This window comes from Bos indicus x Bos taurus, chromosome 21, assembly GCF_003369695.1.
Source record: "Bos indicus x Bos taurus breed Angus x Brahman F1 hybrid chromosome 21, Bos_hybrid_MaternalHap_v2.0, whole genome shotgun sequence".
Lineage (NCBI taxonomy): Eukaryota > Metazoa > Chordata > Mammalia > Artiodactyla > Bovidae > Bos > Bos indicus x Bos taurus.
The window spans coordinates 26,482,664-26,506,308 of record NC_040096.1 but is presented as its reverse complement, the minus strand read 5'-3'; the positions used below and the strand labels follow the sequence as shown (position 1 = coordinate 26,506,308).

Here is a 23,645-nt window from a genome sequence, read left to right as displayed (position 1 = left end):
CGCAGAGGTTAATAATGGTCACAAAAATAGCATTTGCAAAGAGCCTTCCAGAGAGCCTTGCCTAACACACAAAGCTGAGAGTTATTAGCTTCTTTTAAAATTTTATGTACCCAGATCCCCTGACAGTCACTCTTTAGCATACATGCTTTCTACACCCTTTTCTGGGGACAACAAAACACAGCCCTTAGGAAGAGTAATATGAGAGCGTCTACTCAACTTCAAGAGCAGGTTCTATAAATTCTTCAGTGACAAAGCTGGCCTGGGCTATTCAGTGTTCAGAGCAAAGTCATTTTTATTGTAATGAAATTTTAAAAGGCAGTTCCATTAGTTACACATATACACAACTGACTTAATAACTGTTAGTCATAGAGAACATTCAAGAAATACAAATGATTTATCCACAGCACAGTTCACATTCATAAGAAGAAAGGTTAAAAGAGAAACGATTAAGTGCTGAAACTGTCCTCTGAAGCTCATCTGGGAATTATCTTGTTTTTGGAGGAAAATGAGATTGTTAACCGGAAGCAGGCTGCCTTGTTCCCATAAAAGGTGGAAAAACCTCCCTTTTTCCACCTCCACATGGTCACCACTCCACGGTCTTTGGCCCCAAGACCCAGGCACACCTACCTATGCATGAAGAGGTGCCGGTATTCCAGCATGATGCCTCTCAAGCTGCCCCAGCCCACAGGCAGCGAGGAAAAGGACAGTCAGATCCCTTCATACCCAAGATGAAGATCTGGCCAGGAGAGAGGGCTGAATGGACAAGTTGGGTTGTCCCTGGCAAGTCAGGACACAGCGACTTAATGATCAAACCCATACTTCCCAGTAAAGGAAGGAGCATTTCCACCCTGACTCATGACTGGCTACTGCTGTTAAGTGACCAGCATGGTCCTGCTTATGTCATAAATGTTAGGGAGCAGGTAGGTTGTGGGGGGGGGGCGGGGGTAGAGATTCAGGGCTCATCTGCTAGTCCAGGGGCTGACGTAGAGGGAAGGGAACACGGTCATTTCCCTGGGACCTGACTCATCTCTAGACTGAGCCTGGTCACAGCACTGACAGTGTCAAGGGTGGCTGGTCTGGGGGACAGAGTCTCTTATGGACTCAGGAGAGTCATGCTCTTCAACGTCAGTCCCATCAACTATCAGTATTCTCATTGCAACAGGTATTCACGAAACAACAAAAGGGTGAATTTGATCAACTGGGAAGCAGAGAAGAATGTGGGTGTCTGTGATGGCTCTGTTGCTCCCTGAAACCAAAACTACAGATGAAGCCAGTAGGAGGCATATAGAGGCAGAATGTTCTAGAACCCCTGTAGCCACCATCGCAGTCACTAACCCAGCCTTGGCCAAGCCTCAGCGTGGCTGTGTCTGTGTGCTCACCAATGGTTCAGGCAGCCACCACATGGCTTTTTGAGGGGAGAGCCTTCTGCTTGCTCAGCCAAAGGAAGCCACTGGAAGGCCTGGGAGATGCAAGATGAGGTGTGAATGAGGAAGAGAGTCCTGGAGCCAAAGTCCTAGTGTTGTTCCCCTTCCCAATCCAGCTTTTCGTCCATCTCCAATAGGAAAGGAAGTTGAGCTGAAGGCCACGCTGACGCAGGGTCCATGGGCATCCTGGTCTCCTGGCAGGGCAGGATCAAGGCTTCTACAAACTGGCATTACTAGGCTCTCCAGGACTTTAATGCTCATTTGTCTCAAAATTCCTCGTGTGTGTGTGTGGGGGGGGGGGGTGGGCAGAAAGCATCCCTCAGACATGTGGTCCTCTGGGTGCTCCCTGTTTTCTGAGTGGCCACATGGTGCTTCTAACACTCACAATCAAAGCGTGGAATGGGGAATACAGAAAACAGAAAACTCAAACTGCCAGTCACACTGCAGCCACACACCCCTCCAGGGCTCCTGGGACACAGCTGGGAGGGGAGGTGGGCTTACTTATTTATTTTCTTTTTGGCCACACTGTGCTATGTGTAGGATCTTAGTTCCCTGACCAGGGATCGAACTCAGGCCCCAGAAGTGGAAGCTCAGAGTCTTAACCACTGGACCACGAGGGAAGTCAGGTTAAGGCTGTTTAGTTATGATGCTCTCCATTACATCTGGCTTTCATTTGCTCACGAATCCTTGCCTACTAGGACTAAGAACTGAGAGGTCCTCATCCTAGACATTGTGTAAGTAGATGAATGGTCCTGGGGGCAAGACTGTTCTCCTCTGTCCTGCATCCCCTCAGCACCCAGTACAGCCCGGGTGGGTGGCAGGCTCCCAGTCAGCATGCCAATCAGTGTGTGCACCTTAGAAAACCCCCAAACTCCCTCCAAAACCAGAAGAGACAAACATACCTCCCCCCTCAAACTCAAATTTATAGACTCAAAGTCACAAGAAGTCTGTTTTCATTTCACCAAGAACCCATTCTTTGATCCAAAAGCTATTTTGGTGTCTTGGGAAATAATTAAGTCTACCGTCTGGGACAAGTTCAAGGCTGCAGGGGGGGCAGAGGTGACCCCAGGAGTGGGGCACACCCAGGGGAGGCCCCTTCTGGGTCTTGGTTCTGTCAGGGTCGGGGGACGTTCAGCCACCTGCCATTATCCCAGGAACCAAAAGGCTTCTAAAGGTTAAAAATGACATCCGTGCGTCTAAACCCCAAATCCAATCGCCACTATATACACGAAGATTAAAAACCACTCTAGAAACTGTCAGGTCAGTTTTAATTTAGAGCCCATGACCTGGGATCACACAAAGTTGGCTACCAGCCAAGGGTAAGCTCGTGAACAATGCTGGACTTTAACAGCTGGAGCTTCCCAGGCCAGAATGAACGCCCATCCGCTCTGGATGCTGGCCAGCGCTGAGGTTGATGCAGTTTTCAGAGGATGAGAGCAAACACTCTCCACGTGGCTCCTTCCTGCAGATGGGGCTCACTCCTGGCTCAGGTAGCCCAGAAGCGACTCCACTCCGCCGGGCCCCTCAGAACCCCAGGAGGAGGGGTACAAGGATTGTTCCGAGCCAGGCGCCTGCAGGGGGCATGGGCTCCTCTGCCTGCCGCGAGGTGGCCACAGATAGGTAGCCTGTCTCCCTATGGGTGTCGGTGAGCTGATGGGATAGGGAGGCAGGACAGGAGGGGGACCATTGGGAAAAGAAGAGGACACAGGAGTTTCCTTCCTTACTGTAAAGGGCACGGGATGGAGTGGAGGTAAGTAAAAATGGGGAATCATCTCAGATCTGAGAGAAACAACAAGCCAGGGACCAGGGGCTCAGAAGTTAGCCAGGCAAGCTTCTAGAAGTCAGCTCTCACTCTGTCTTGAGACAACCTGGGGTGGGGGGCGGTGGCAAAACCAGAACTGGAGCCCAAGTCCTCTCCCTCGAAGACCCGCCCTCTGCCCCTCCTGAGAAGCCGCTGTCCCCTGCCTGGACTGAAGAACTGACCTAGCAGAGCAAGCAGCTCTGGGCCGGGACTCCTGGGGTCGCCGTCAAGTGCCCGCCTGCTCAGTTCAGCCTGTCTGCCTGGAACCCAGGCCCCAGGCCTGGCTCCCTCTGGTCAGGGTGTCCTCCTCAGCTTGGCCAGGGCTCCACCTCCACCACACACCCTGGATTCTAGACACTCGCTCTTGCCACACACGACAGACACGGGCACAGCACATCCTTCAGGACAAGGATTCACATTACGTGGCACAAAGTACACGCCTCATGGCAACATGGACGGACGGATAGATGCGGCTGAGCCAGGAGACAGAGGAGCCGGCGTCCACCTGGGGGTCCTCGGCTGCTCACCTCCAGCTCTGAGAACACAGGCTTTGTGCCCTCTCTCCCCACTACTCCCTGAGCCCCATGCGGACACAGAAGTTAGAAGCCAGGAGAAACCAGATTCCAGCTTCCAGGGCAGGCCTGGGCATGCTGCTTGGGCTCTCTGGGCTGTAAGTGAACTTTACATAGACACAAATTGTCCGATAGGAGATTATTCACAACCAGATTTTAGGAACCCAATGGGTCGGCCTCCCAAGCACACACAAGTAAAATACAATAAATAAACCCACCCCTGACGTCTACCAGGCTCCTGTTTGGTGGCGGAGCAGCCACTGCTGAGGGTTAGAAGCTGAGCAATGCGACAGTGGCAGGGGGAACACGGCGGGGGCGGGGGGAAATGAGGTGTCTTCTGCTGGGGGGGGGTCCTGCCACAGGACAAGCTGGGTAAGGGGGGCCCCCATTCACGATGGCGTCGACGTCACAGCAGGGGGGACACTGCTCTGTGAAGCCTGGCTTTGCCCGCAGCTACTCCGAAAACGGCGGGAACATGCCCAGGTCGGCAAAATCTTCAATGTTATAGTTGCCGGTCCCCTGGGTTGGATCTCCGGGCATGGGCAGCATGTCCTGCAGGAGAGAGGAAAAGAGCGCAGGGGAGTCGGCTCATCCCTCATTCTCCTGGGCAGTGGCACGTCCCAGGAGCCCAGCCTGCCCGCCACCCTCACGGCATCTCTCCAACAGGGCAGCCTGGGAACACGTACCCTCCCCACCGCCCCCACCATCTGACAGATGCTCTGCTGGGTTCCTCCAATGTCTGAGACCCTGGGTAGCTTTGCGTCCTGGGAGATGTCATTGCAGCAGGAAGCTCTGTCTGTTTAAAGCCTAGCCAGGACACAGGGTGCACAAGAGGCCCACTGGTACCAGTTTGGTACCAAGCAAGTTATATACACAACCGACAATCAAGATACGACAGCACTGCGATGCAGGGAAGGGCAGGAGGGCTATGTGTAAGGAGAACTGAGTGGGCTGTCTTCACCGTGTACATCGAGGACAAGGCCAAATCCCTGTGGGGTTAGACTTCACCTTTCACGAGTCCTTCAAGTTCTCTGGGACTCAGACTACCCATCCAGAAAATGGGCAGAGCTATATTTCAATCCTTTATGGCAATTTCCCCAAAGTGTGCTGTGTCCAATTCTTGGCCCACGAGACACTCTGGGAGAAAAGAATTCTGCGGACAAATGAGTTTGGGAAACGAGGTGTACTTTGCTGCCCTTCTGTAAACCCTCAGTCATCATTAGTACATAAAGGCTCTGTTAAGTCCTGTAGTCATACAGATGAACCTATCTGCAGGGCAGGAATAGAGATGCAGATGTAGAGAATAGACGAGTGGGCAGAGCAAGGGAAGGAGAAGGTGGGACAAACTGAGACAGTAGCATTGACCTATATATACCACCACGTGTAAAACAGAGGGCTATTGGGAAGCTGCCATATAGCGCAGGAAGCTCAGCTCTATGATGACCTAAAGCAGTGGGATGGCAGGGTGGGAGGCAGGCTCAAGAGGAAGGAGATACATGTAAACATGTAAACATGGCGGATTCACTTTGTTGTACAGCAGAAATTAACACAACATTGTAAAGCAATTATATTCTAATTTTTTAAAAAAGAAACTGAATAACTGTTTAATCATGTCTCACAAATGTATTTGACCAAAAATTCCTTTTAGGATCGTTACCATGAAGAGCCAGGTTAGGGAAATCTGCTTAAATGGTGACAGTGAGGCATAAGGAGGGGCCAGGGCTCAGCATGACGGATGGAGGAAGGGGGGATAGTCATCATGGGTCAGGGGTGGTCAGGTGAGGGCCTGGGTGAGGCACCTCTCTGCAAGTATAAAAGGATTTTGTCTCTTTGGGGACCTGGGTTCTACAGCTTTGCCTGTGAAGGTGCTGCTTGAACTGGTGGGAAAGGAGCTTGAGGCGTTGCTGCTGTTCAGTCACTAAGTCATGTCCAGCTCTTTGTGACCCCATGGACTGTGGCCTGCCAGGCTCCTCTGTCCACGGCATTTCCCAGGCAAGAATACCGGAGTGGGTTGCCATTTCCTCCTCCAAGGGATCTTCCCGACCCAGGGATCAAACTCGCGTCTCTTGCATTGGCAGGCGAATTCTTTTCCACTGAGCCACTAGGGAAGCCCCAGCTTGGGGTGAGGGTGGGGTAAATGGAGAGCTCTCCCATGAGAGCTTTGTAGTCCTGTGGGTCCCAGGTGAGCCCTGCTCCAGCCACGCCTTGCGGGGCAGGCTCTGGAATGTGACAGAAGGCACTTGGGGCTCTTGTTATCAGGTGTTTCTCCCTCATGAAGACCTGGTAGGATGGACGGGACACAACCCCACTTGGAGCCTCTTCCCAGTGAGAACTTTCCTGGCTGAAAGTGGGGCTCTGACACCCAAGGGGGCTGAGTCCTGCACTGTGGTATGCCAGCGATATCTGTTACTGCTGCACACTTAGGGAATGGCTCAAACCAGGGGTCCCCAATCTCTGGTATCCAAAGCCTGATGATCTGAGGTGGAGCTGATGTAATAACAATAGAAATAAAATGCACAATAAATGTAATGCACTTAAATCATTCCGAAACCATCCCCTCCCACTATCTGTGGAAAAACTGTCTTCCACAAAACTGGTTGCTGGTGCCAAAACGGTTGAGGACAGCTGGATCAAACAACGGAGGAGTTGCAAGGCACCCAGGCAGCTTCAATCAGCAATACGTGCCTGGGGCTCAAGAAGGGAGCCTCGCCTCTTTCTCCTCCTGGAGCCCCTGGAGTTGGGGCTATGACCTTCCCGGGAGGGGCCAGAACTCACAATCTCTATCAGCAGTCGGTGCTACAGCAGGGAGGCAGAGACCGAGGGGGAAAGGAAGCAGAGAGAAGGCGCGGGTACCTACGAGAAGGCGGTGCTCGCTGATTTACCTGGAACACTTCAGTCTGACCGGGCTGCTGGTGGGAGTGCGGCTCACCGCTCTGCTGTCCGTGGTGCTGGCTTTGCCACTGCGACCAAACTTCCGAGGGCCGCCCTTGGAACTGCCCGCTACTCTGTCCGCTCTCAGCTGAAAGATCCGACATAGAGGACACTTCCTTTAAAACCCAGCCCATGACTTCAGGAGACCCAAGAACCACTACAGCCCAGAGGACCCCCGCACTCCATCCAGAGCGGGCTGACAGTGCTCGCTGTCCCCCTCTGCCTCATGCTGGCTGACAGATAAGAAGCTGGTTTGGCACCCGAGGGCTGGATGGGTGAAAGAGAAACAGGAGCTCTCTGCCAGATGGTGCGGGTACTGGGCAGTGAGGGTGGTTCTCCCCGAGCGTATCTGCCAGGGTAAAGTCTTACAGCCCTCAGTCCTTCATGATCACTGCTGGAGGCATGTCTGTGGCCGAGAAGCCATCTCCTAGATGTGCAGGAGAATGGATATGCAGTCTCTGCCACTCCAGATACCCCAGCTCACAGGCTGCTCTTTAAAGGAACCCTGTCCTGCCAGTAGAAGAGCCTCACTCAGCAAAACTTGACCTCCACCAGCCTCACTGCCTTCTGGGTAACTCAGCTGAAGCCACACATGGCATTCCATGAAGGTCCTTCCACGGGGGCCAAGAGCCATAGCTCTTTCTGCCCGTCTCTTTAGCAGAGTGTTTCTCAGCACCACTAGTTTGAGAGGTAAGGCATTTGGGTACAGCTTAGACAAGGAGATAGGTCTCTTTGTGGGAATTGCCAGATAAATTTGTGAACAAGAGCGACCTTGCTCTGTCCACAATTTACAAAAAATACCTGGTGGAAAAACAAAACTTAGAAAAAAAGAGCAGAATTTTGCCTAAAACATTTTAAAGATTAACCCAAGGGGGCGAGAAAGGGAATATTTCCTGCCATATATGTAAACAAGGATGTCACAATCATCAGCAATTGCAGACACCATGGATGGGGAGCTGGTGAGCCCTGAGGGAACCGAGGAAGAAAAGAATACCTGCCATCCAGCAGCCATCAGTCTGCAGCCACTCCCTACTGGGAGCCTTGAGGAAACTCAGGATGTGAAAACAGGATACTGGCCCCAGATAGCTGAGGTGTACATCAAAGGAATGATTTCAGTGAGCCCAGACTCTTGTATCTTCCCATACATGGAAAAGTGCTAAATTCCTTAACCTGGCTATCTGGTCTTCTTTAACAATAATCTTTTGGTGTTCAGACTACCTGCCCTTTGTTGCAAAACTTCTATATCACCTGGCTTCTCCCCTCACCTCCTCTGACCAGTTCTCTAAGGGTTACTTGAAATGCTGCCTCACAGGCTTGAAGTCCTAAATCCTGTGCATGCTCAGTCATGTCTGACTCTTTGCAACCCCATGGACTGTAACCTGCTAGGCTCCTCTGTCCATGGAATTTTCCAGGCAAGAATACTGGAGTGCGTTGCCATTTCCTACTCTAGGGAATCTTCTCAACCCAGGGATCCAACCCTGGTCTCCTGCATTGCCAGGAGGATTCTTTATCATTGAACCATCAGGGAAGCCCAGTCCCATCAAATAAAACATAATTCTCAACTTTCAGGTTGTGACTATTTTTTAAGTCTACCAGGGTTGGTTTATCCTAAGGCATATTAAAAACTGCAGGCACTTTTCCTTGTTCCAAACCATTCAATGACATTTTGGAGGTGACAGGCTCACTGTCCAGCTCTATAGAGCAGAACAGGTCCCATCTTGGCCCTACTTGTTCTTCAACAGTTGTTCTGACCATGGGCGACCCCACTCCCCACTTGATAAGTGGGCACTGGGTTCATCTTGGGTGGTAGTTTAGATGGTGTTCAAAGGGAAGAGTCAATCCCTTTCTCTCTCACATCTCACCTACTGCCTGAGACATGAAGGGCTTTAATAAAACATATACTCCCTTGAATGGTTCACCACGGCACCTTTCAAGCTCTGCGTGATCACAGTTGGTAAAGGGATCCAGAAACTCAGGTAAGGATACAATTCCTGATTGCACACAAGAAGGAGTTAAATCTACTGTGCATACAGGATTTTGTTGTTTAAACAAATGCATCTGGCTTTGCTGAAATGCCTTTCCCGAACACTCTCTCACGATATTCCATGGGCCAGGGACAACTTTTTCATAGAATCATGTCCCCTGGCCCGGTTTGGGAATGGTGGTGGTTTAGTTGCTAAGTCGTGTCCGACTCTGGTGACCCCATGAACTGTAGCCTGCCAGGCTCCTCTGTCCATAGGATCTCCCAGGCAAGAACACTGGAGTGGGTTGCCATGATTTGTGAATAGAACAATCTAGAACAGTCCTGGTTCAAAACTGTAGCAATATTAAATGCATAGGACTTCCCTGGGTGTCCAGTGGTTAAGAACCTGCCTGCCAGTGCAGGGGAACTGGGTTTGATCCCTGGTCTGGGAAGATCCCCCATGCCACAGGGCCATAACCACTGAAGCCCGTGCACATTAGAGACTGTGCTCCAAGACAAGAGAAGCCACTGCAATGAGAACCCTGTGCATTGCAACCAAAGAGTAGCCCCTGCTTGCTCCAACTAGAGAAAGCCCACATGTGGCAACAAAGACACGGCATAGCAATAAATAAATAAGTAAATAAAATGCTTAAAAAATGTGCAGCAGCCCCAGCTGGAGCAGTGATGGAAGCCCCACTGGTCAGATACCCACCCCGTCCTGGAGGCCCTGAGGTTGAGCACGAGCTGGGCCATCTGCTGCTGGGACAGAGGATGGATGGACACAGGCACCTCTGCTGAAGGTGGGGCTGGGGCAGACAATGAGGGCTATCCTCATGTATTCAGGGATGACTGGCTTGGTGTCGCTGTACCTGTGTTCTCTCTGGCGTGTGCGTCCTCCCCCTGCTCTGCGCCTGCAGGATTCTACCTGTACTCCGAGACCTGATCGAATGTGACCTTGAACGACTGACTCCATGCTCTGTCCTCAGTTGGCCTGTGGCACTTGTGCTGTCTCTCAGGATGGTGCCCTTCACGCTAAGATGACTCATCCCCAGATGTGAGTAACTTAAGGCCAGGGACCTTATCTATTAAAACGTCTGTTCCAGGCTTCACGGAGTACAGTGCCTGGAATAAAGCAGAAGTATCTGCTGGGATTTCCCTCTGGTCCAGTGGCTAAGAGTCTGCATTCCCAATGCAGGGGGTCCAGGTTCAATCCCTGGTCAGGGAACTAGATCCTACATGCCACAACTAAGATCCCACACAGCCAAGTAAATTTTACAAAGTATCTGCTGAAGGCAAGAATGAAGGAAGGAAAGAGGAGCAAAGGAGGAAGAAATAAGAACGCTCTATACACTTTCACTTCTATTCCCACTGGAGGCTTCCTGGATATCACCAATTTATAATGAAGCTAATACCCATCTTCTCATCAGTCTTCCTTGGTGATAGCCAGAGCCAGGGGAGGGGGGTGGAGGGGGAGGATTAGAGGAAGACTAGCTTCCCCAACTTGTGTCTGGGGGTGGTTGTATTCATGAACAAGACAAAATTTCAGAACAAAAATTCTTAAACTTCTGGGAAGGGAAGTACTTTTCTTAACTGCGTGCAATAGAAAAAAAAATTAATGAACTGGATTGCTTTATTCATTTATTTATTTTTATAGGGATGTAAATGCAACATGATGACTAAATAGTTAATACTGTTACAGGGTATGCCTATTTATTTATGACCCTGCTGCGTGGCACAGGAGATCTTAGCTCCTCAATCAGGGATCAATCCCATGCTCCCTGCACTGGGCATGTGGAGTCTTAACCACTGGACCACCAGGGAAGAACTGGTTTGCTTTAGAAACCGCATAAGCTAGCTAAGGAAGCAGGGAAAGGGCTTGGTATTTTTGGAGTACTGACTAGGTGCTAGGCATCCCTCGGGATACTTTTTAGACATTCTTTAATTTCTTCTTCACTCTGACGCTAAGAGATGAGTCCATCTTCCACATTTTTCAGATGAAGACACTGGGGCTCAAAGATGTCAGGAAATGTGCCCAACTCATTTAGCTTATGAATACCAGAGCCAGGGTTTGAACCGAGATCTGTCTGATGCTGAAGCCCAAGTGCATTGATTTGATAAATAGTTTTCATAGTGAATGCTATGTACCCGACACTGAGCAGTGGCTGGTGATGCAGTGGGTTGCAATGGTCCAATTCATTGAGAAAGACAGATGAGTAACTAGGCAATTGGAATTGTTGTTTGTTTAGTCGCTCAGTCATGTCTGACTCTTTGCAACCCCATGGACTGTAGCCCACCAGTCTCCTCTGTCCATGGGACTTCCCAGGCAAGAATACTGGAGTGGGCTGCCATTTCCTTCTCCAGGGGATCTTCCCAACTCAGGGATTGAATCCAGGTCTCCTGCATGGCAGGTGGATTCTGTATTGCTGAACCAGCAGTGAAGCCCAATTGAAACTGTTAAGACTGCTTATAAGGGAAGCACAGGCAATTGGAAGGACAGGGCTGTGAGACTTAAGCCAATCTGCATCTTCCTGGAGGAAGTTATATCCACCGACAATCTAGAAGATGACCTCACCCGTCATGTGGTGGGACAGTTAAAGGGGAAAGCCCTCCATGCAGTCTCTGCTCCTGACACTTTTTTCTGAGCTGCATCAGTGACCTCTCTGATTAAAGAATGAGTAATAACTACAACATAACCTCCCCAGGATGATAGAGCCCTGTGGGGTCTTAGACTAAACCCTGGCCCTGACTGACCAGTACCACAGACCATAAACAGGGCATGTTTGTGGCCTGCCCCCAGGATATGTACCTACAAGCCTCTTTCTGGAAAAAGCCCCAGTGTTGCTTCATCGATCCGAAAACCACGTGTGTGACTGCAAACCTTAAGCATGGGTTCCAGCCACGCCGTGCTTCTTGTGTTCTGTGGGCTGCCTGCGTAAGACCTAGGCTGCTACATCCCCTGGCTGGATGCCTGGGCCACCTGCCAGCCCAGGGATTCCAAACAGAATATACGAGTAGGTTGCTACCATCTGGGCCGACTGGGTGGGCTTTCACAGCAAGAGTCAGAATCTTGGGGAGCTTGTCAATTTCTAGACTGTAGACAAAGGGGATGACAACTTCCTTAAAAAATTATTGGCACTCAATGTTCTCTTTTCAGCTTTTGCTAACTAATAATTTTGGTGAGATTCATTTGATTTGGAAAGTGCATTAAGACTCAAGGTTTACCTGAAGTCTCATTCAGAGGTCCTAAGTGGTTGGGTTTAGCTCAGTGGTTCTCAGGCATGGGTGATTTTGCCCTTACCCGCCATCCTGGAGGTAACGTCTAGAGACATTTCTTTCTTTTCTGATAGGTAAGAAGCAGACCTTTTTAGAGAGACACACTTCACAGACAGGGTGCGGGCCATCTCAGAAGGCATATGTATGTGTGTGCATGCTCAGTCGCTAAGTCGTGCCTCACTCTTTGTGACCCTATGGACTGTAGTCTGCCAGGCTCCTCTGTCCATGGGACTTCCCAGGCAAGAAAACTGGAGCGGGTTGTCATTTCCTACTCCAAGGGATCTTACCAACTCAGGGATCGAACTTGTTTTTCTTATGTCTCCTGCACTGGCCAACGGGTGAGTTCTTTAACCACTAGCACCACCTGGGAAGCCCTCCATGAGCTTTAAATAAATTCAAGTGTGTAAAGCATTGAGCACAAAGTCAGTATGCGGTGTGAGTGAGCTGCTATCATAATTATTACAATATTATCATCATCCGAAGTAAGCTAGCTGCATGGCAGCTGTAACAGTGGCTGCTTAGCCTGGAGCCCCGTTTGTGCAGTCCTGCTCTTGGTCAGAGAGTTGTGTGGCAGCCTCAGCCCCTGGCTCTGTCCTTCCTGTGTTCCACCTCCATTTGCACTTCAGAGCCCAGCGTTCGGTAAGTGGAGACCAGACAGAGGCACAGAGCTAAAGGCTCTAGTCGCTGGGGCAGGGGGTGGCATCCCTTCATTTCTTGTTAGGGCCGCCCTGAGATACTTCTAGGCCATACCAGGGGGAATGCTGACTCTCCTGGGAGCCTCTCTTGACTCCCCCACTTGCTTCCAACAGACTTGGCTGTTGCACCTCCAGCACTGGCTTGCCGGCCTCTCTGTAGCTGTCTCTCTCCCCTGCCTCGGTGTCTGCACTGTGACCTTCTACCTGGTCAGAGCCGAGTCTCCTCCCAGGGCTCAGCACAGGGCCTGGCATCAGGAGGGCCAGCAAGTAGGTCAGTGCCCGGTGGGCCCTGTGCTCCCAGGAAGGACTAGGTGCCTGCATGCCAAGTGTGCTCAGACTGGTCATAGGGGTGGTGTCTCTCCACATGCAGCGAGCAGGGGGCCCTCCTGGGAACCAGGGACCTCCAACCTCAGGGTGGGTCCAAGTTGAGCTCCTGGCTGGCTTGAAAGCAGCTGCCTTTCAGGAAGGGCCTCTCCTTCCTGAAACAGGGGACTGTGCTTCTAAACTCACCATATCATCTGGCAAGGATATTTAAAGGCTGAGTGTGAGAACCTGCTACAAGTCTATGGGATTCATGCAGAGAGACACCTGAATCTGAGGGGGAGGGACAGATAAAGGGTTGGGAAATGCTTGCCCAACCCCCAGACCTGGGGCTGCGGGGCCAGAAGTGCTGCTACTAGCGGTGGGGTTGGACAGAGGGTGGGGGCAGCTGACAACTCAGGTGTGGGCCAGGGGCAAGGCGCCACACACTTCCTAAAGCTGACATAGCCCTAAAAGGACACTTGCAGCTCAAATGGAAACGCAGGTGTCTGCTTCAGGCTTGCCTGAGAATGATGATTCTGGAAAGGAAATGCCCCCTGAGCATGACTGTCTCCACAGACAGCCCTGCAGGAAGGGGACACCAGCTCAGGCTTCTTGCCAGCACCAGGATCCTTTCTGAGTTCCTGCTCTGTGACGTGGGACTCAGACCCTGGCAGACACACGGAGTGGGTCATTTAAACACCCGCAGGGTGAGCAGTGGCAGGGGCTCCTGGGAAGTCCACCAGAGGGAGCAGACGGTTAACCCTTTAGAGCCTGAAGTTGTGCAAACAAAGCTAAGCAAAGTGTTCTTCCATGGGATAGGATCCCTCTTGTAATATTAAAAAGAGAGCGAACTTTACGATGTTTATCATGTACACAATTTATTGATGCAATGCATCATCCCTATGACCCATACTTTCCCAGCTTTTTGAAACAAGATCACAGTAAGTTCCCTATATAAAAACTTTCAAAGATGCAAATATGCCCAGCTATTGTACTACACTACTGTACTTTTCAAGGTATGGAACTGTAAGATTAAAAATGCTTGCTTTTTTTTGGTTTGTTTTTATGTATTATTTGTATGAAAAGTATTATAAATCTATGGCAGTACAGTACTATATAGCCAGTTGTGTTAATTGGATATCTAGGCTAATTTTGTTGGACTTATTAATGCACTCTTGGAACAGAACTCATTCATAAGTAGGGGACTTACTGTATAGGGTTTTTGACTTGGGTGATCTAAAAGTCCTTGCCAAGGGCCATAAATGGTTAAAATAGTACTCAGATGACATCAGTGCACAGGAGACCCAGAGCCTTGACAATGATAAAGTCAATCTACAAAGCCAAGGTCTAGGCAGCAAGTCCCTTAGGGACACCACTGGCCTCCTGATGGCCAGAGAGAATTTGGAAATCTCTAGACCTGGTACCAGGGTTCTGAGAGCCCAGGGCTCAGACTCCCACACCAGAATGTTCAGAAATGATCTTAGCTGGCTCTCCCAGGAATTCTTCCCCTCTGTCCCCACCTACCGAAGCCTGGAGTTCTGTTGGCCAGACTGGAGTAGGCATTCCCGCTGGGCGAGGAGGTAGCCGGACTGGAGAGAGGGCTGTAGGACGAGGGGTCTGCAGGATATGTGTGGCTTGTTCCGATCCCAAAGGGAGAAGACTGAGTCTTGCTGGACTGCGAGGGGAGTTGCTACAATCAGGACAAAGCGAAGAGAGGGCCAGCATCACCAGCAGGCCCCCTCCCCACACCCTCCATGGCCCCGGTTGGTCACTGTCACGCGCAGGTCCAGCCTACACTGGCAGCCCTGCTCTGGGCTGATAGTGACTCCAGTGGCCTCCTGGCCTGCTGGGCACCATGCCCAGGATCAGGCCAACATGTGCTGGCCCAAGAAACAGGACTCAGGTCCTGGATCTTCAGGGTCTGGTTGAAATTGCCCTCCAGGGACTCAGTGATCTAAGTCCTCTCCCTTCCTTGGCAGAGGAAGGGGGGACCTTGGCAAGGACTCTACCAGTCCAGGATACAGATGTCCCCAAAGTGACAACAGGGAGGCAGGTGTGTCCCCAGGTTGACGACCTCATGCACTCCGGGGCCAAGGGAACTGAGGTTCTGAGTGCTGAGGGGCTTGCTCCTGATGGACGGTCTCTGAGTGCCTGTCCCCTCCCCTGGTTCCCCAGAGTTGCCTCCAGACTGCTGGGAGAAAATGCTGTGAAAACAGACTTGGTACCATTGATGGGTACCTGGTTATCAAAGTACCCTTTGCCTCCATGCTCCTTGGAGCCTGGCCGTGGTTGAGGCAGTCAGCTCCAGCTCCATGCGCTGACTTGTTCTCAGAGCCGGGATTCCCAGAGAGCACAGCTCAGGTGCTCTGCGCCCTCTGGGGACCTGGGGCAATACCCTTGCTGACGACCATACCTGTCCTGGAAAGGGCGGACGGCTTCCTGTCCAGGCCACCTGACTCTGGTTGAGCTGCCTGGAGATCTGGGACATGTTCTGACTTGTTGAGGATGAGGACTGGATGTCGTTCACTCCAGGCACGTGCACCACGGCAGAGCTGCGAAGGAAGAAACAGCACCATGGGACTTTCCTGGTGATCCAGCGGTAAGACTCCACCTTCCAACACAGGGGGCTCAGGTTCCATCCCTGGCCAGGGAACTGAGATCCCATGTGCCTAGGGGCAACTAAGCCTGTGTGCCACAACTAGAGACGCCACAGTGCCACAATGAAGACACAGCACAGCCACAAAAAAAAATTCCTGCACTAACCATGATTAAGAGGAACTTCACTCCTGAGATCCCTTCCTCACTTAACACAGGGCTCCTTTCCCATCTCCCTCTTGATGTGTGTAAGTGACCTCGGGGCCTTTTCTGATCACCGTTCTCTATTGGGGTGGCGGGGGTCTCCTCCACCGCTTGGCCCTGGCTGCCCTCACAGCACTGACTGGAGAGCTGGCAGGAGTGCTGTGGACCCCAGGAAAGGTGCCCTGGTGCACAGGGCCCGTGGGACCACAGCAGGACTTGGGTGGGGGACAAACTTAGGGACGTGCAGCCACAGCTGTGCCATCCTGCCAAGGGCTCAGTGCCACTCATCCCATGTCCCTTCCCACTCAATCCAGCTCAGGCCCTGCAGATGTACAGGAAACTGGCCGTCCTACAAGCTTACAGCTTCGTGCCACTCTTTTAACTAATTAACCCATTCGTTCTATAGACCAGTGATCTAGTGAGAGCCTCCCCAATGCCAGGCTCCACAAGGGGACTGGTCCCTTCTTCTGTTTCAGTGACAACAGCTGGTGCAGACTCAGCATCTCTGGCTGGACCATCTGTTCTAAGCACCTGCCTGCAGCCTCAACTCCTCCACTCCACCCCTTACACCCCTGTCATCACAAACTTTCTCCAGGACCTTGTTTCCTCAAGCCCCTCTTCTACCATGAGTCGTCCCAGTGATGAGTCCAAACTCCCAAGTCGAGCACAGTAGTCAAGACTGATAGATTCATCTCATTCTTTTCCTCCCAGACTCCAGGAGTCCCCATGTCTCCCGTCCCTGGACTCCGCTCAGCACAATCCTGATGCCTGTGCACCTGCCCTTGCAGCAGGTGGCCATCTGCTGTTTTGTTTCTGGGCCTCCCCCTCCCCCTGCCCCCACCATGCTGTGCCTGGCTAGCCCTCCTCACCTCTGCTCCATCCTGGCTGCCCTCTGTCCAGATGGCAGGGGGTGGGGAGGGAGAGGGGGAAGCCAAGTGTTACAAGGACTCGATGAACACAGGCCTAGGCGGGTCTGGCATGGAACTACAGCAGGTCACCATGTGCTGAGTGGGTGAGTAACCAGCAGCAGGGGAAGAGCCTGGAGCCTTGGCCAGTGCTCCGCAGAGCCAGGTGACCAGCAGGGATTATGTCTCAGGGGCAGCTCACAGGGGGCCACCATCTTGTCCTCCCATCCCCAGACTAGAGAGTAGCTGCTCCAGGAAAGAGTTCCCCAGAGACTCAGAACAAGTCACCATCTACTACAGCCCAGCTGCGGGGCTGGCAGAGCTACTCTATGACCTCAGGGGTTAATGTCTCATGGTGCTGCTGCTGACCACCTGCTGCCTCCCCTGAAGTCAGTCCACTGACCCTTGGTGAGGGCCATCCTGGCTGGGACCTGTTCCCGGGGTGGCTGGTCCACCTGCCCAGTCTTGGTCCCTGCCTGATTCTCAACTGGACATTCAGCTCTGGCCAAGTCAGCCAGAGGCTGGGCTGCTTGGGGAGCCCCATCCCACCAGGCATGGGTCTGAGATGCTTCTGCTAGTGGGTCTGGGGGTACCCAATGGCTACCACAAGTGCCCACCACCCTCCCTGAAGGTGTCTGTGCCCTAGCCGAGCTCCCCAGCCCCTGCTCCTGCTGCCCTGGGAGCCCCTGGAGCCAGGCCCCATCCCTGGTGGTGTTGCTGGCTTCCTCAGTGACTTACAAGAGACCCCTGATGCTAAGAACCAACCCTGGAAGCACAACATCCTACTTATACCTCCCATGAGCCGTCCTTTAGGCTGAGACCCCAGGCGTGGTGGGCTGAGTGGTCCTCTCCCCCTTGGAGTTCGCTGTGGCCTCTAGAAACCGAGGGGCAGGGTACTTTCTGCTGCCCTGTCAGGTGTCCCTAGGTCTGTCCTGGCTAGAGCTACCTCACTCCCTTCTCCATGGCAGGCACCTCTGCAAACACAGTGGCTGGCACCTTTCACATCCAAGAAAGAGCAACCAACACTTTGTATTTATGGTGGCTCATCAAGGGCTTGCAGGTCGGAACTGGAGCTCCCGGACCCCTCAGCCTGGCCCTGGCATACAAATGTGTGTGTGTGCTCAGTCATCTGTGACTCTTCGAGACCCTATGGACTGTAGCCCACCAGGCTCCTCCGTCCACGGGATTCTCCAGGCAAGAATACTGGAGTGGTTGCCACTTCCTTCTCCAGGGGGTCTACCTGACCCAGGGATTGAACCTACATCTCCTGCACTGGCAGGTGGGTTCTTTACCACTGAGCCATCTGGGAAGCCCGGGCATTCGAATGGGTAAGCACTAAGTGAGGTTGGCAGTATTTGCTGCACACAGAGTCAGACTCTGAGACCCAGGGCTTCACTGAGTAGGGGCCTCTTCCTGCCCTCTTGCCCACCCCTGCTCCATGTCCCGCACTCCCAGCTTATACCTGAAGGCCTTTCCCGAGTGTCCAGCAGGGAATGGGCTTCCTTGGGAGTAGATCTGCTGTGTTCCTGCCGCAGAAGCTGAGCTCATCATCTTCTTCTCCGCTGGGAAAAGTAGAGCAAGGGTCACCCTGGAGGAGTTCCCGCCCTATAGACTCCAGGGCAGGGAGCCCCGAGCACCCCCACAGAGAGGCTAAAGAAATGGGCTCAAACCCCAGCTGGGCCTTTAGATCTGACACGAGCAAGAGGGTGGTAGTTTGAGAAACAGCAGTGGGGATGGGAGCTCTCTCACTCTCTCTTGTAATTGAGGGGTCCGGGGCTCCCTCGAAGCACCCTCCCATTTCCCCAGAAGCTCAAAGACCCCACTTGCATCTTATTCCTATAATCTCTAACATCTCCACTTGCAGTAAGATACCAGAATAAAGGAGATGCAGATGAGTTACATGGCAGCTATCCTGTGCCTGGACAGACCCCACATCTGCACCTGTCTCTGGCTTGCTGGTGGGGAGGTGGGCAGAGTGGGCAGATCCTTCCCTGGGTGACCACGAGCAGAGATGGACACTCAGGATCCCGGACTTGGGGCCCAGGGATTGGGCTAAAGGGACCATGGCTAAATCTCCCACATGTGTCAACAAACCTCCATGATGTTTTTAAAAACACGGAGGCACTGCACAGTTTTACTGCTCCATTGTCTTTTACTGTGATGATGGTGTTGCTCAATGGGAAATCCCTACAGGATGGAAAGAGACCAGATCTTGGGTGTGTATTTCTAACCTAATCACAAGGCCTTGGATCTTGGAGAGAAAGAGACGAGGCTAAAAGTTGCAGGAGGGGGACTTCCCTGGCAGTCCAGTGGTTAAGATTCTATGCTCCCACTGGTGGGGGCACAGGTTTGATCCCTGGTCAGGGAACTAAGATCCTGCAAGCCACATGGGGTTGCCAAAAAATAAATAAAATTAAAAGTTGCAGGAGTAAGAGAGACTTCTGAATTTCTCTTGAGTATAAACAAGCCATTTTTTTTTCTCATGTATTTAAGATTTTTGGTTGTTGGTTAAATAAGAAACATTTATTTTTCTCAATGCTCCAGAATGTTTGTGGGGTACAAAATTACATATGTCTATTAAATCACATGGGCTTCTCAGGTGGTTCAGTGGTAAAAAATCTGCCTGCCAATAAGAAGATGTGGGTTCGATCCCTGGGAGGGGAAGATCCCCTGGAGGAGGAAATGACAACCCACTCCAGTATTCTTGTCTGGGAAATCCCATGGACAGAGGAGTCTAGTGGGCTATAGTCCATGGGGTTGCAAGGAGTCAGACATAACTGAGCACGCATGCACATAAAATTATATATATATATTTTTTATGTGCATGCGTGCTCAGTTATATATATATATATATATATATATATATATATATAAATTTTATATATATATATAAATTTTAACCTTCTATATCTTTCTTATTATTTTGAGCTACATAAGTGGCTAGAGATGAAGAAAAGTATATTGAAATCTTCCACTGCAATTTGGCTTTATCAGGATTTCTTGTGTTTCAAACTATTTTTGGATTTCACATTTCAGTGTTCATGACGTATCTTCATTTTTAGGTTCCACCGTTTATCTATATAAAATAAGCTTCTTTCCCCACTGAATGCTCTAACTTTTCTTTGTGCAGCAAGGTCAACACCTCTGCTTTCCTCCTTGGTTTTGCGGCACCATCAGCATCTATTCTTTCAGGTTAAATAGTTTCACTCTGTTATCATATTTTATCATATCATATCATATCACTGTACTATCATATTTTGGGGGCATACCATTCCAGAATTAGCAATCAGGAGCCCTTGGACATCAACTTATTGCACTACTCATGCTATTCATAGTTTCTTCTATTTCACTTTATTTTTCTTCTGAGTATTTTGCAAGTTGCTAAAAATGTCCTTGTCTTTTCTTGGAAATGATTTGGAAGTGAGACCTCTTTCCTTTCCTTTTCTTTTTTTTTAGTCATTCATTAGTAGTTATGTTTTTAATATTTGAAGTTATATATCTTTGTAAATGTCAGAGATAAAAATAGTATAGACTGATGAGAAATTTCTGTTCCTAGTACCCTCGCCCAAAGTATGTATTTTTGCTGAACTGATTTGACTTGGGTTTTTATTTATTTTTAAATATCTTTTTATCTTCTAAGAATTTTTATATTAATTCTACATGTTACTAGTTTCACTTTTTCATTCCTACTACTTTTCCAAACTTTCATTTCCAATCTTGGGTTCTGTATTTTGATTCATTTCACAATGACTTCTCCTGCAAGTGATTTTTTCCAGGAAGTATAAGTAGATGGCACATATCTGAGAAGGTCCTTCTGTTCCTTTTTTTCTTTTTTGGCTGCACTGGGTCTTCCTTGTGATGTGTGGGTTTTTCTCTAGTTGAGGCACTAGGGCTTCTTATTGTGGAGCACAAACTCTGGAGTGTGAGGGCTCAGTATTTCTAGTATGTGGGCTTAGTTGCTCCATTGTGTGTAGGATCTTAGTTCCCCGACCAGGGGTCAAACCCATGTCCCCTGCATGGAAAGGCAGATTCTTAACCACTGAACCAACTCTCTGTTGCTTTTTCATATAGGAAAGCAGCTTGGCTGGTGGAAAAATTTTGAGATTACGTATTTTCTTTCCCCTTCTTTTTCCTTTTCTGTTAACTTTTTTTTTTCTATTTTGTCATCTCTGTGGGAAGATGTCTATGTCTGTACAACATTAAAATTTCAAATGGATTTCCCAGAAATGCTGTGGGTGTGGCCAAATATTTCAGGATTATCTGAGAGGAAGAAGAACCAGTGATATGTGGGACTGTTTCCTCTTGCTGGAAGAAACCACATCTCTTTATGAAAATGGAAGAAATACTGTTGTGGGCAGCTGGCACATGTGGATGACCGGCGATGGGGAGGAGGGGGAGCACCAGCAGAGAGCCCTCGAGTCGTGCTAACAGGTCTGTCCTCTGCTCGGAGCCGGGCGCTGGGCTGCGCTGGCACCTGCTGCCCTCAGTTCAGGCTGTGCTGTGCTTAGTCAGTGAGTCGTGTCCGACTCTTTGTGATCCCATGGACTATAGACCGCCAAGGCGCCTCTGTCCATGGGGTTCTCTAGGCAAGAATACTGGAGTGGGTTGCCATGCCCTCCTCCAGGGGATCTTCTCAATGCAGGGATCGAACCCAGGTCTCCTGCACTGCAGGTGGAATCTTTACCATCTGAGCCACCAGTTCAGGCAGCTTCCTGCTTTCCTAGCATGTAGTCCCCAGCCACGTGGGAATAGGGCTGGGGTCTTCCACCCCACGAGCTGACAGCAGGAGGACTGGGATCTGCTTAGGGCCTCTCTGTCCTCCCCTAGGCCACGCTGTCCCTGTTCCTTGGTCTTGGGAGGATGGTACTGGGGGTCCTGTCCCTTTACTGCGTTTCCCACGATTCTGTGGCATGAGTCAGCAACATCTCCCTAAACTGATCCCAATTGTGCTGTATTTCGCTGATCACATGAAAATGGAATCTTTTTTTCTGAATTTTGGAACTGACAACAACATTTCCAAGTTTTATATGTGATCACAGACTGATCTCTGTGGCAGTCTGAGTTGGGGAGTGAGGCGGCTACACAAGTGGGTTCCATGTGACACCTGAACTTTGGACAGCACCATTTTCTTTATAAGATTTCTTATATTGTTTTATTATTTATTTGTTTTTTTGGCTGTGCTGTGCGGCAAGTAGGGATCTTAGTTCCCCGACCAGGGACTGAACCTGGAACCCTTGTCGTGCAAGCACAGAGTCCTAACCACTGGACATCAGGGAAGTCCCGTAAATGGTACCACTTTCTCTAACAGCGACACTAACACAGGTGGACACCCTGGTGACCACTGCAAAGGATGACTTATGAACACTCATACCATGGAACGCTATGCAGGCAATAACAATGCAGATTATTTAACAACCTAGAAAGATGTTCGTAATAGACACGTGAAAAAGTAAGCTACCAAACAGTATGAGCTCAATTCTGTATATAAAAAGAATTCATATGTCTTGCTCTAGTGGGCAGGGCCATGCTCAGTAAATCTTTAACCCATTTGTCTCCTCCTGGGAGGCTGTGCTCCCTCCATGTTAGTTGCTTCGCCTTCAACATCAAGAAGATCAAGCCAGTCAATCCTAAAGAAAATCCACCCTGAATATCCATTGGAAGGACTGATGTTGAAGCTAAAGCTCCAATACTTTGGCCACCTGATATGAAGAGCCGACACATTGGAAAAGTCCCTGATGAGAGAAGTTGAGGAGAAGTTGAGGCCAGGAGGAGAAGCAGGAGATGGAGGATGAGATGGTTGGATAGCATCACTGACTCAATGGACATGAGTTTGAGCAAACTCCAGGAGATAGTGAAGGAGAGGGAAGCCTGGTGTGCTGCAGCCCAAGAGATTGCGAAGAGTCAGACACAACTTAGCAACTGAACAACAACGTGTAGAAAGACAAAAAGGACAAGCTTTAAAAAGTTAAAAAAGATTAAATGTAGGTGGTACGATACTGGATCATTTTTATTTTCCTTTTTAGGCATATTTTTATTTTCAAATATGGTCCTCTCTACATTAGAGATTAAAATTTTTTTTAAAAATAGGGACATGTCTTTGGCTTGATAATACTAAACTGTACCATGATGAATAGAGCTCATTTACTCCAATTCCTCAAATTTTGAAGATGAGATGTCAAAGGCCCATGAGATGTCAGGTGGTTGCCCCAAGGTAACAGGTAAATGAGAGGTGAGTTTGAGAATAGAGAGGATTCATTAGGACCCTTGAATTTGGTGTTCCTTTTACGCCTTGCAGTAGTCGCTGTAAATTCACCCCCAAGGGTGGCCAGCTGGAGGCAACTATAAATCCCACCATCTCACCACGTCAGCACTCTTCGGGAACTTACATGCACTGATTCCTGCAAACATTTCGGCAAACCGCGGATCTCTTTCCTGGGAAAAGATTGCATCTGCCTTCTCCACGGACTTCCCTGCATCATGAACTCCGGCTGGCAGGTTGGGGACAGGCACCTGTTTGCACGTGAAAACACAACAGCATCCCTGGGTGTGAGGGGCAGAACAGACACACCAGATCCCTCTCCCTCAGAATCGCTGGCATCTCAGGCTGGGGTGCTGGGTAGGGCAGGGAGCTTTTGTATATAAGATAGAACACACAGGTGTGGGTGTGAACAAAGGGTCACAGAAGGCTCACTGGAGTTCCACCGATCACTTGGAGAGAGAGAAATAAAAATGATCAACTTAGTCTAAATATCAGGGAAAGTGAACATAAAGTTTAATTGGAGAGAGATGCCAAGTACCAACACAAGCTTCAGTTTCTCTAAGGCCAGAAGCAGTGAGAAGAGAAGGAAGGAGAAGGGAAGGAGGGGGCCCTGAGGAGATGGCCAGGAAGAGGTCCCCTGAGAACATCAGGGTACAGATTAAAGGTGGGAGGGGCAGCACGGAGGCTGCAGAGCTGACAAGGTTCAGAGCTGGGTGGTCT

General features: G+C 50.2%; 1 protein-coding gene across 8 annotated transcripts in view; it reads right to left on the bottom strand.

Annotated features, from left to right (window-relative positions):
* Window positions 1-267: 267 nt before the first annotated feature.
* ARNT2 (aryl hydrocarbon receptor nuclear translocator 2) overlaps window positions 268-23,645 on the bottom strand; it is a 193,105-nt gene continuing 169,727 nt past the window's right edge. For 4 of the 8 annotated variants that reach the window (XM_027521390.1, XM_027521386.1, XM_027521385.1 and 1 more), the window contains exons 14-19: window positions 23,053-23,176; window positions 18,129-18,228; window positions 15,376-15,514; window positions 14,487-14,652; window positions 6,651-6,816; window positions 268-4,349 (exon numbers count right to left, since the gene is read on the bottom strand). In XM_027521390.1, coding sequence (XP_027377191.1) covers window positions 4,187-4,349; window positions 6,651-6,816; window positions 14,487-14,652; window positions 15,376-15,514; window positions 18,129-18,228; window positions 23,053-23,176 — 858 coding nt within the window. In that variant the 3' untranslated portion in view covers window positions 268-4,186. The remainder of the gene's footprint in view (window positions 4,350-6,650; window positions 6,817-14,486; window positions 14,653-15,375; window positions 15,515-18,128; window positions 18,229-23,052; window positions 23,177-23,645) is intronic. The other 4 variants (XM_027521387.1, XM_027521383.1, XM_027521388.1 and 1 more) reach the window with 4 other exon arrangements.